This window comes from Tamandua tetradactyla, chromosome 18 (genome assembly GCF_023851605.1).
Source record: "Tamandua tetradactyla isolate mTamTet1 chromosome 18, mTamTet1.pri, whole genome shotgun sequence".
In the NCBI taxonomy this organism is placed as follows: domain Eukaryota; kingdom Metazoa; phylum Chordata; class Mammalia; order Pilosa; family Myrmecophagidae; genus Tamandua; species Tamandua tetradactyla.
The window spans coordinates 46500291-46512830 of NC_135344.1; the positions used below are offsets into that span (position 1 = coordinate 46500291).

General features: G+C 42.9%; 1 protein-coding gene across 4 annotated transcripts in view; it reads right to left on the bottom strand.

The window, feature by feature from the left end:
- Positions 1–12540, bottom strand: part of FHOD3 (formin homology 2 domain containing 3) — a 511807-nt gene that overhangs the window by 14622 nt on the left and 484645 nt on the right. For 3 of the 4 annotated variants that reach the window (XM_077135589.1, XM_077135590.1, XM_077135591.1), the window contains 2 exons: positions 9968–10160; positions 3716–3890 (listed from right to left, as the gene is read on the bottom strand). In XM_077135589.1, coding sequence (XP_076991704.1) covers positions 3716–3890; positions 9968–10160 — 368 coding nt within the window. Of the gene's footprint in view, positions 1–3715; positions 3891–5416; positions 5441–9967; positions 10161–12540 lie in introns of all 4 variants that reach the window. The other variant, XM_077135588.1, reaches the window with a different exon arrangement.

Sequence of the window (12540 nt, forward strand, 5' to 3'; positions counted from 1 at the left end):
AATCATAATTTTTCCTAGTAAAATTACATCCTTTTAATATTAAAAAGTTTGTCTTCGTTTCTAAAAGATAACCTCCCTGGGTTATGGACTTCTAGGTCAGCAGCTTTTTTCTTTTAGTACTTCAAAGATGTTATTCCATTTTGTTGTGGCTTCTATAGTTTCTGTTGGAAAGAGAGCCATAAATTTTTACTGTTGCTCCTCAGAGGGTAATGTATCTGCTTTCTCTCTGGCTATTTTAAAGATTTTATCTTTATCTGTACTTTTTTTTTTTTTTTTTAGCAGTTTTTGATGTGCCTAGGTATGGTTTTCTTTGTATTTATTCTGCTTGGGATTTCCTAAGTTTCCTTAAACATGTGAGTTGATATCTTTCTTCAGCTCTGGGAACTTCTCAGCCATTATTTCTTCAAATATTGCTCCTTATATATCCTCTCCTTTCTATCCTTCTGGGACTATAATTACACACGTATTAGATAACGTGATTGTGTCCCATGTTTCTTATGTTTTGTTCTGTTCTCTCCATCTTTTCTCACCATTTGCTATTAAGCTATTTTTAGTTCACCAATCTACTCTTTAGCTGTGACTAGTCTGCTGTTAAACTCATCCAATGAGTTCCTTATTTCAGATATTTTGTTTTGCACTTCTAGAATGTCCATTCAATCCATTTTTATAGATTCTAATTCTCTGCTGAAAAGCTCTACCTTTTATCTATTTTTTGTCTATTTCTTTATTTACTATATTTATAACAGTTATTTTAAGTCCTTGCCTGCAAATTTCAACAGCTGGATCACCTGTGAGTCTGCTACTATTGTCTGCATTTCCTCTTGATTGCCCAGTGCATTTTCCTATTCTTCCCCTGGCTCATGCACTGAACTTTGTATATAAAAGACCATGAAGACTGAAGACAATGTCGTTTTCCTCCTGAGAGTTTTCACCCTTTCCTCTGTCGGGCAGAGAGGGTGGGATGAGGCACTGGATGGGTCAGGCTAGATGGCAGTTTTAGTTAAGATCAATCCATCCCTGATTTTGAATGTCTCGAGGCTGAGTTCTATATTTGTGTACTTGTTCAAGAACTTGCTATAACATGACTTTGCTTCCTCAGGACTGCAAGACAGCAGGAGATTTTCCCTTTGTCTTTCTGACCTACCTTTCCGACACTGCCCTGGCACTCAGCGAAGTATCCTGGGGGAAACTGTCTGCATTTGGGGTTCCTCTAGATGTCAATCACTTATGCCAGTTCACATGGTTATAAGATCTGCTGGTTTCTCCTCCCAATTACAGTAGCTCTACCCACAGCAAGCCCAGGCTTGGCGAATGCCCCCAGGGAAGCAAATGCCTGGCGACTTCAGCTCATCTAAAAGGTTCTTTTTGCTCTGGAATTCTAGTCTGTCTAGTCCTCTTTCCCATCACAGTTCTCTAATGTCTTTTAAAAGAAGGCTTCTGAAAGCTATCTGGGTTCCTTTCTATTTGTTAGCAGGGCTAATGGCTTGCTGCTGCCTACAACGTCCCACCAGGAAACAAAAGTTCCACTTCAGATGGGTGTGGATATGCAGAGAAAACGAACAGCTTCCCTTTCTAATCCCTTTCATCTGTCTGCAAAAACGAACCCTTATAGTACAAATCCAGCAACTTTTTTTGTCCTTTCTGGTCAGGAAGAGATGTCCACCTTCTCTTTTAAAATTAGCATGATCTATTTTCACCCCAGTAAAGAGATACAGGGTCACGTAGCTCAGGACAGCTTCCACCATACTACCTGTGCACACACTGAGGTGCAGGGGCTCAAAACCCCACAGTGCAGGCAACAGTGCTCCCTTGACCCTCCTGCTGGCCATGTTCACTGTAGCCCTCTAAGCCTGCAAGAGCTGCTGGGGTATAGAGAGACTCCCATGTGGGACGTCTCGGGCCTGCTGGGGTACCACAGGGTACGAGTGATTCTCCTTCCTGCACCCCACAAACACTGCAAAGCTGCTTCATTCTCATCCTTGTTTAACAACAGTGTCTACTGCTTGCTGTTTAACGACATTTTGTTCCTCACTTTCTTTTCTCTTCTCTTCTTTCCTGTATATACCTTTTCCCTCTTGTCATTTCTGAGAAATAAATGCTTTTTATAGACAGCACTGGCCAAGAAGAGGGTACCTTTGCCTCCAGGTAGCAGGCAATCAGAATGAACCACGCAAGACGCTAGGGCTTTGATTCCCCTCAGCTGTGTCTTTTGACTGTAGGTCACTGAACTGCTGCCTTTTCACTGCCAAAGTACATTATTAATTTATTTTCTAACTCCACATCCAAAGCTATCTAGAAGCTAGAGGGCCTGGGAAAACTGAATCCCAGAGAGCCTCATCTTTGTCTTTGATGTAATAATAATAATAATGTATGCAAGTATTTGGGGTACAGTTTGAGAATCAAGGTTGTAGTAACAGATTTGACTTTTCTATGTGTCATCTGCAATTGTTGGTTTAACATTGGGTGGGGAGAGCCCTTCTTCTGGCATATGCTTAGCCTTATATCAAAGTTAAAGGGGAAAGACAAAGGTCCAGTGTTAAGACAGAAGAAGAGTCAGTAAACCGTAGTCACATGAAGAAAACCATTCAGTAACTTTATTAAAAAGCCTGAAATTTGGATCCACCTGGGAATACCACATATTCCTTAGGGACCTGGAGCACAGCCAGGAAGCCCATCAGAGATCATCTGTGGCCTTTGGTTCACAAGAAGGTCCTAGAAACCACATACATTGCATGACAATGACCTACATCTTCTGAAGAAAACTTGGAACTGCACTTACATTTTCTTTCATGTTGCCATTCTTATTCCTATCTATTTATATATGTTTAAGAAAGTTGAAAATGGCAGGATTTCCAAACTGCTGGTCAATCAGCAAAGTCAACTAGAAGTCACTGATAGGCCATCTCAGTGTGTTTCCAGATTGTAGCCTTTAGATTCTCACTGCCCCTCTGTCATCTTGTGAGTGTGAATGTTCATTAGATGCCTGGTGGGTGATGCACTCAATCACTGCTGGGTGTCTGCGAGGCACTCGACACTTACAGGGCAAGTCCAGTGTTACATATTGTCAGGGCATAATTCTTACTAGCACCCACTCTCATACTCCAAAAACATCTCAGTTTCGGACAATTAGTCACATGGTTTGTCCTTGCTGTGCTAAGCAGGCACTAAGAGGAGAAAGCCCATCCTCCAGGGGCTTAAATCTCTCATGATACTGTGTTGCCTTTAACAGGCCTAAACCTATTAGGCCTAAATCTAAGTAAGGTCTCAGGAATACATCAAAGGGAAAGAGTGGAATGGAGAGCCAGGGACTACCTGGGCGAGGCAGCCTCTGGAGGTGAATGGGAAAAGGACAGGCAGGGGAGGGGCACTCTAAGTTAAGGTGGGGGGGGAGATGCATGAGCAACAGGGAGACTCAGAGATGCACAGGGTGTTCAGAGCAGGGTGGGGCCAATAACATGGAGACAAGTGAAAGCAAAGTTGGGAGACAGGCTAGGGGCAGACCACAGAGGGCCTTGAATGGCAGCATGGGAAGTGAGGGCTTTGTCCGGCAGGCAGTGAGGAAACAGGACGGTTAATATAGGGCAGTGTGGGGCAGGCCAGCCCAGGGAAACACAAGTCAAAATTCTTGGGTGTAAAATACATTTTCATTTTTCATTCAGTAATCTGTACCCTTTGATGGGCCTAGAAGATGAGCCCTGCCCTGATCAGGAGTTACCTCGGCTTGCACGGCTGCGCGTACGGACCCCCAGAACAGGGGTAGCATCTTCCGTGGCAGGGGAGGAGATTTTCAGCACAGCCTTCATGTTCTCATGCTCAGCCGCATCCTCAGCATAGCTCAGGCCCTGTGGCTGGCTTGGAGGCGCTGGAGAACTGCCCGCGAACTTGCCGGACTGCAAAACCAAAGGGGAGTTAGGATGGAAGGTAGACTCCCCTCAGAACCATCTGAAGCTCATAAACCTTTCAGTTCAGGAACAACTTTTCTTCTGTTTGTGTGCATTCTGCAGACATGGCCAATTAACTAAGGAGAAAACATTTGCCTATGTAGGACATTCTTCTCTTATAAAACAGAAAAGCCACTGGTCCCAGAAGGACCACCACTCCTTCCATCCATTCTAGTGGCTCTCACGTGGCTCCCCAGAGACTGTCTTTGTGAGTTCCCACTGGGGGAACTAAATCCAACTCAAGGATCAAATGTTTTACTAACACCAAAGCCCTGATATGAATGGGCAAGTACATGAGAATGGAAACACGCCTTGTTAATCCAATGTATTGACTTTCAGTTTTCTGATTTAGTGCCACAGAGCGGTCAATGTTTTTTTTTAAATATCACTTACGGTGGTGGAATATTAAAAGTGGGATTCAATCACAGCCTCATACAATGTTAAGAGCTGGGAGATGCTTTTCCAGATCTGCTTGCACAAAGAAGGAAAATGAGGCCTCCCCAAGATTAAGTGACTTGCCAAATGTCCCAAGAGGAGTTAGTGTCAGGGCCAGATCAAAACATGGTATAGAAATTTATGCTGAAACTGAGTTCAGCAACATTCACTACATATAATTGTGTCAAAAATTTAGTTTCAGTAAACATTGCAAACACATGATGGTATGCTCTAATTCTAACTGAACAAAGAGTCAGGGTACATATGAGGTATAAAACAGGTAGCTAGAACATCAGGCCATATGTGCACAATGCCAAACACCTGGATGAAAAATGAAAAGTCAGTTAAAGTTTGCAAACAGCAGCTCCACTGGCTCCCGGCTTCCTCTTTTCATTCGGTGGCTCAGTTGTGGCAGAAGAGCCCAAGGCACGCTTGGGGCTTGGACCACCTGCACTGTTTCTTCTTCATCTCCTGTAGCCAGTCACCTCCACTTTGGTCTTAGGTTCTCACCTCTGCACCCAGGCTCAGGAGAAGCACCTCCATCCCAGCACCCCACACACCGATCCCATGGGTGCCATCCAAGAATATGGACACAAGTCGGCGCTGCCCACAGGCTGGTGACAGCTTCTCTGGCCTGGCTCTTAGCCGCTGCCCCATTTCCTTTTTGTTTTAGGGCTCCTTATGTGGTTATTCTAGAATCCAGTTTTCCTATTTTAGTTGCCAAAAGGCTCAAACAAGGAGCTGGAGAGAAGCATCTTTGTCCGCTTTTCCCAGCAGTAGGGAGAGACCCACAAAACCTGTCACTCCTGACAGGGCTACTCCTCAGCCTGGGCCTCAACCCGTCAGTCTCTGGCACACCCAGCAAGGCAAGAACCCTGTGAGGTGGTTAGTGGTCACACGAAAACCAATGAGAAAATATTCATGCATGATTTAAAGCACTGGGTAGTGCTGACACTTCATGCTGCTTATGTTAGTTTAGACTCTAGCGCACTCTTGGGAAGATCAACTATGGCATTCTTCATGTTCATGAACAGTCATACCTCAACTTCATCCTCTTCATCCGTCTACCCGAGACATCAAGACAGGACAGAAAAAACAGAGGGGATTCTTAGAAGGTGAAGAAGTCAACAAAGACGAGATCATCTCAGTATTACATAAAATTCTAAATAAAGGAACCAGTCACCACAACTGGACACACCCTCTTGGTGTGGAAGCTGCCAGATCTGCCTCCATAGCCCTCCTGCCCTCATCTGGTCACTACCTCTGCAAGCTCCATGACTGGTCTTGACCCAACAGGAGGGGCACAGAAGGCTCCAGGCCAACCTCCCGGGGCCCTGTCCTCCTGGAATACTGCCCGTGAAGTGGCTAACTAACCACTCTTCCACTGCCCTGCAATGTGAGAGTCCTGGAATTTACAAGCTCGAGTTCTCATCACCCATCTAGAGTATGATGCCAGAAGAAAGGGCCATCAAAAGGGGCAGTTCTGAGCTACCCAAGTCAATAGGCCATGCCTTCGATCATGAGGTTTACTCTTATGATGCTTGTAGGTAGCGGAGAAGTTTAGACTACTTATAGGCATGCCTAAGAGTTACTTTTGGAAGACCTCTTTTGTTGCTCAGATGTGGCCCCAGTCTCTCCAAGCCCAACTGTGCAAGTGAAATCATTGCCCTCCCCTCTAGGTGGGACAAGATATCCAGAGGTGAACGACTCCCTGGCGATGTGGGAAAGGACTCCCAGGGATGACTTCAAACCTGGCACCATGGGATCAGCAATTACATCCTGACCAAAAGGGGGAAAAGAAGCATAATTAATAATGTATCAGAGGCAGAGAGACTTCAAATAGAGTCGAGAGGCTACTCTGGAGGTTGCTCTTATGCAAGCTTCACATACCTGTCACAACCTGCCAACCACCAACCAGGACCATTCCAGTCAATCCTAAAGAACACCTAGGGCAATATATAAGATTCCACAAGGGTTCCAGGCACTAGAGTAACTTTCCAGACACCTACAACCTCCAGATGGGGTCCTGGTCCAGATAAGTTGTGAAACCTAGCCTAGCCTCTCAGAACATCAGAAAGTTCCATCTGCCTACCCCATATTAGTGACAGACTAATATCAAAAACTTAGAATTGCCACGGCCCGAACAACCCCAAGGAGAGGTATGGAAAGATCAAAGATGATGGTGGAAGTATACATAGATGATAGGACTTAACAAATGAATATGAATGCTGAATCATTAAACTGATATCTCCCTTAGTCTCCAGTATTTTAGAGCAGCTAGAAGAAAAACCTAAAATTGTGAAATTTTAACCCATGTCAAAGTCTGAAATATGTTCTACAACTAATTGTGGTGCTATGCTTTGAATTTTATAGCTTTTTTTGTATATATGTTATTGTTCACAAAAAAAAAAAAAAAGAAGGAAAAATAGTCGATTGTGTTGGTAGAAAAAGTATTTAAGCCCTCTAGCCTCCTATACTCTGGAGCAGCTAGAAGGAAAAATATGAGAGGATTGTATGGTATCCCATGACAAACCCTGGAATCTGTCCTGTAACTACGTATTGAAGAGTGCTTTGAAAACTGTTGCTTTTTTATTTCTTTGCTTTGTATATATGTTATACTATACAATAAAAAAAGTTAAAAAAAAAAAAAAAAGGAGGAGTACTGCCCTGTCCACCATTTTGTTTAGAACTAGTTTTGGGCTCAAGGATGAGGAATTACTTGTTTTTTCATCGATTCTTACCTGAAGAATGGATTATAAAAAAGGAAGCTCAGAACCAGGAAGAGGAGGAGGCAGAGGCAAACATAGAGCTGACCCAGGAGTTATTCTATGGATATAGGGTCTTTAGGTTTTACCTGGACTTCTCTGTATCTTAGAAAACAATGGTTTTTCTAAAAGCATCTCTGTTTATTTGCTACTACTTTAATCCTTGTTCTTGTCAGCAACTACCATTAAAAATGATTGTGGTAGTTAGGTTTAGGTGTCAGCTTGGCCAGGTGAAGGTGTCTAGATCTATTGCTGTGGACATGAGCCAATGGCGTGTGACCCTCATCTGTTGCTGATTACATCTGCAGTCAGCTAGGAGGCGTGCCTGCTGCAATGAATGATGTTTGATTTAATTGGCTGCATACTTAAATGAAAGAGCTCAACGTAGCACAGCCCAAGCAGCTCAGCATACCTCATCTCAGCATTCGCAGCACAGCCCAGGCCTTGGGAGATGCAGAAAGGAATCACCCCATGGAAACTTGTTGGAACCCAGAGGCCTGGAGAGAAGGCCAGCAGAGATAGTGCTGTGCCTTCCCTCATAAGAAAGAACCTCAGTTGTAAGTTAGCTGCTTTTCCTCTGAAGAACTAACGAAATAAATCCCCTCTTACTGAAATCCAATCCGTCTCTGGTGTGTTGCATTCCGGCAGCTAGCAAATTAGAACAGTGATTTACTACAAACAGTTTTCTCTAAAATCTTTTCCAGCTCAATTGCTCAGGGGCTCCATAATCCTACATCTATTGCCTGGTTTTGTTTCCCTGGGTTTAAGTTGCATATATGCAATTTTACTGATGGAGTGAGACATCCCTGAGTACAAACTCATCTTTTATGGCACTCATATCTTCTTCAAAGGCCGGTGCAGTGCTGGCAAACGGTTGTTGCTTTATTAACTGAGAGCTGGGAAATGTGAGGCTGTGCATTTTGCCTTAAGTGACAATATTTTGATTCTCCAGCAGATGGCAATCTCTTTACACCCATGATGCCACTTCGAGAATGATTCCTGAAGAAGCCTGTACTGTCAAGGTTTTAATGGTAATTTTAATATTCTTGAATAAAAATCTAGAAATATTTACCTGTTTATAATCAGGAAAACCAAATAACTTCAGAGCAGACAGAATTAATAAATTAGTGGGATCTTTAAAAATCTCAAGAATGTAGCAACAAATTTGGCTGTGTTTTCATAATGACAAGCACATTGGGCTTGTTATTTTTCACCCTCCAATGTAACTCATTTTCAGAAAAATAAGTGATCCCTTTTTAAAACCTTTAAAAATAACTCTCTGAAATGAAATATGGGTCATAGTTTACCCAAGTGACTCCAATTTGCTTTCTGAATAGCTGTCCTCGGGGAGGAGAAAGATCCACGGGACCAAGCTCGGGAAAGAGAAGGAAGACTCGCAGCCGCTTACCACTGGCCTGCGGAACTTTCCGGGGAGACAGAAGGGGCCCCTTCCGTAGAAAAGTTTCTCAGCACGCCCTTAGAGTCCAAAAGATTCCAAGGAAACGGAATTGGGGAGGATGGAACAATGGGAAGATGATTTCACTGTTCTCCTCAGAACTGTCTTAAAATCACAGAAAAAAAAATGTCTAAGTGCACGTGTCTAGGTCCCTTAAGGAATCCATTCTCTTAGAGAGCAGGAACCCCGTGCCCTCTGTTTTGCCTAGAAGACAAACAGACATTTGGGAACAGGAGGCAGCCCCCATGAGCTCTTATTATTGATTTTATTCATCCTCCCCAAATAAATCTTCCTGGCTTGAGTTCTGTGGAGGCTTACAGCCCCCAGGGTGATGGTACTCAGAGGGCTGAATCTTTACTGGTTCCATTCTCTCTGTCACTGAGAGCCCATGTACTTCTCAGATATATGCAAAGATGGATTAAGTTCATGGGCATCAACACAAACAGACAAAAACATTTCACTGAAGAGTCCTTCAATAAATTGCGTGTATGGTCCATCAATGCCAAAAAAAAAAAAAAAAAAGATGACTTTACTCCCCTCAAGTCTTTCCTTGTAAAAATAAATGGAGAGTAAAGACAGTCCCCAGAAAATTTATCCCTTTTGTCTGGAAGTTACTAGTAATGGACAAGATAAGTGAGATGACAACTTGGTTTCTGCACCGTGTCTTTGTCTCCCTCTGGCAGTTTCCTGCACCCCTTCACCCTCCACGTACTGAGCACCTGCCACCTGAAGGCCCACTGCACCCGCTTCTGGGTGGCTCAGGGCTGAGGTGGGGGAGAAGGGGGAAGAGCATGGGAGCAGAGGAGACATGCAAGTGTGCAAGGTCACCCCGAGGTGCTGGGGGGCAACTCTGACTGGATTCACTGCCTCTAGGGTCTCTTTCCAGACTGCCGAGAACCCATCAGATTATCTATGAGCAATCACATCACTATCTCTCATTGAGGTGCCTAGAATGAGTCAATTCCCAAATCAGCACATTTGTTTTTCTGTGATAAGCAGCATGTTCCTTTACATTTTTTTTTCTTCTCTTCTAACTTCACCCACTATCAGAGAACTTGGAAAAGGGAATTAAGCATTTAATCATCACCCAACAGGCCAATACACCTCCACCAGCCACCCATCCAACCGCATGTCCTTGAATTTTTAATATTCTAGAAATTCTAATATTTCAGAAAATTTTAATATTTCTTAAACAGCACATTTTCGCAGGAATGGTGGAGAACAGCTTAAGACCACTTTTTTAAAGAGGGAATTTTTTTCTCCACAATCCAAAAGCAAAATGGCATCGTCCCTAAAACTGGGGTGAGGTTTTACAGCTGATCTTACTTTCAAATTCAATGGCATAAAGACATTGATTTCATGACACTTACATCGGTGATCATCTTCCCTCTGGTCTTGTTCCTCTCTCTGTGGTTGGCCCGCTTCTGTTTCTGCTGCAAAACCCTTTCCCTGGTGGTGCGATACTCTAGTGCAAATTCACTAATAATCCTGCAGAACTTGTTTATGTTCACCTCCCGAATCGCATAAGGTGGATGGCCCATAAAGAGCAAAAAGGAGTGGAATCTGTAATGAAAAAAACAGTAATGACACTCACTTCAGTTTTAAGGAACAAAAAGAAATTGCCTAAAAACCTTCAGTAAGACTAAAACAAGCTGAACTCTCTACTGAAAAACAGCGCTTCTTTATTTCTGCGGCTCTGAGGATGAAGAGTCTCCTTAAGCAAACATGCACACAGAAGTTGAGTTCAGTTCATGTTTTCACTGATGGAGGACACGTCTAGGTGGTAGAATTCCAGGAGATGAATTACATTTTTCTTTTTGCTTATCTGTGTATGCTGGTTTGAAGCTGTTATGTACCCCAGAAAATGCCATGTTCTTTTAATCCATTCATGAAGGGGCAGACCTATTGTGGATGGGACTTTTTGATGAGGTTGTTTCAACTGAGATGTGACCCAGCCAATTCAAGGTGGGTCTTCATCCTTAACTGGACTGCTTTATGAGAGGACAGAGGACAGAAAAAAGGCCAGAGTTCAGAGAGAAACATCCAGAGAAGGGTGCAGAGAGAGCTCGGAGAGAAACACCCAGAGAGGGCCCACAGATGCTCAGACAGAAAGCCACTGGAATCAGAAGCTGAAAGCAACAGAACCAGGGAGTAAAGGACCAGCAGATGCCAGCCATGTGCCTTTCCACATGACAGAGGAACCTGATGCCATCAGCCTTTTTTCAAAGAAATACACATCAGCCTGTTGATGCCTTAACTGGGACATTTGCATGGCCTTAGAACTGTACATTTGTAAACTATTAAATCCCCATTGTAGAAGCCAACCCATTCTGGTACACAGCATTTCAGCAGCGTTAGCGAACCAAAGCACTGTGTCTTAACATTTTTCTGCAATAGATATGTAAAATATTTATAAGAAAAAGTGACAAAGTACTATTTTAAGTAAAATATTATAGTTTCTAGATAATTCAAGACTCAAAATAAGAATAAAGAAATACTGCTTAGAAAATCCTTGGGAACCTGCATTAATGAATACTTGGAGAAGACATCAACAGGTTACGAATAACATGTTAACTGATGGTTTATAAAAAGATGCTGGTAATTTTTGCAGAGTAAATATTCTGAAACATTTTCTTGCAGTATTAAATACAATCTTTAGGTAATGAGTAAACAATCTGCACAAAATAAATTTATTCAGCTATTCAATTTGTAAGTTCAAATTACTGAATTGGACATTAATTAGCTTTAAAAATGTAAAAAATAAATTAAATGAGCCAAATACCTACTTTTTAGTTGCCAGGATATGAGAAAGATGATACTGGGAAACAGTGAGAACTTTTTATCTAGAATAAGCAGTATAATGATACCACTATTTATAGACAAAAGCTTTTGTTTCTGATCACTCTAATTTGTACAGTACAAATACGGGTTTTGTTTTCTTTCTTTTTGCCAAATGAAGGACACTGGCTTATTCTTTTTGTGGAGAATAAAAAGTAAGCATACAACTTTTATTTAAAGTAAAGAGGGCTACATAAATTACTGCTTAAAACCAAAAAATGCTAGCTAGAACTATAAAACTCTTAGAAGAAAACATATGTGTAAATCTTTATGACCTTGGATTAGGCAGTTATTTCTTAAATATGACACCAAAAGCACAAGCAACCAAAGAAAAAACAGATAAATTGGACTTCATCAAAATTAAAAACTCTTTGTGCTTCAAAGGACACTATCCAAAAAGTGAAAAGATGACCCCAGAGAATGGGAGAAAATATTTGTAAATCATATATCCATTAAGGAGCCAGCTTCCAGATTTATAAAGAACTCTTACAATTCAAACACTAAAGACACAAATAACCCAATTCAAAAACAGGCAAGGGATATTTCTCCAAGGAAGATACACAAATGGCCAAAAAGTACATGAAAAAATAGTTAACATCATTAGTCACTGGGGAAATGCAGGTCAAAACCACAATGAGGGAGCAAAAAGGGTGGTTGGCCAGGTGGGTGTCCTCATCTCCTCTCCCCAAGGAGGTCTGGGGGTGGGGACAGATCTGCCTGGGCTGAGAGGCTGCCCTGGAGAAGGGGGCTCCTATCTACCTGACTTCAGGAGGCCCCTGTGTAGGACAGGGTCACCAAAATGGAGCTGTTCTGGCAGAGTGAAAAAGGCAGCCTGGTGAGGTGAGAAAGTGAGAGGGGCTGGCTGGACTCACTGGTTCTCACCTGATCCTGTGGTGTATCAGACTCTGGGGAACAAGGAGGGTGCCGAGGTGAGAGCCTGCAGGACCTGAGGTGCTGGGTGGAGAGGACCACAGGCCCTGATGGAGCAGAGAGGAAGACCCAATTGCAGCAGGAGGTGGCATCAAAGAGCCAGGCAGAACCCATGCTGCCCTGTCCACGCGGGAGGCTAATGAGGTTCCGGAGGGCACCACCATCTGAGAACATG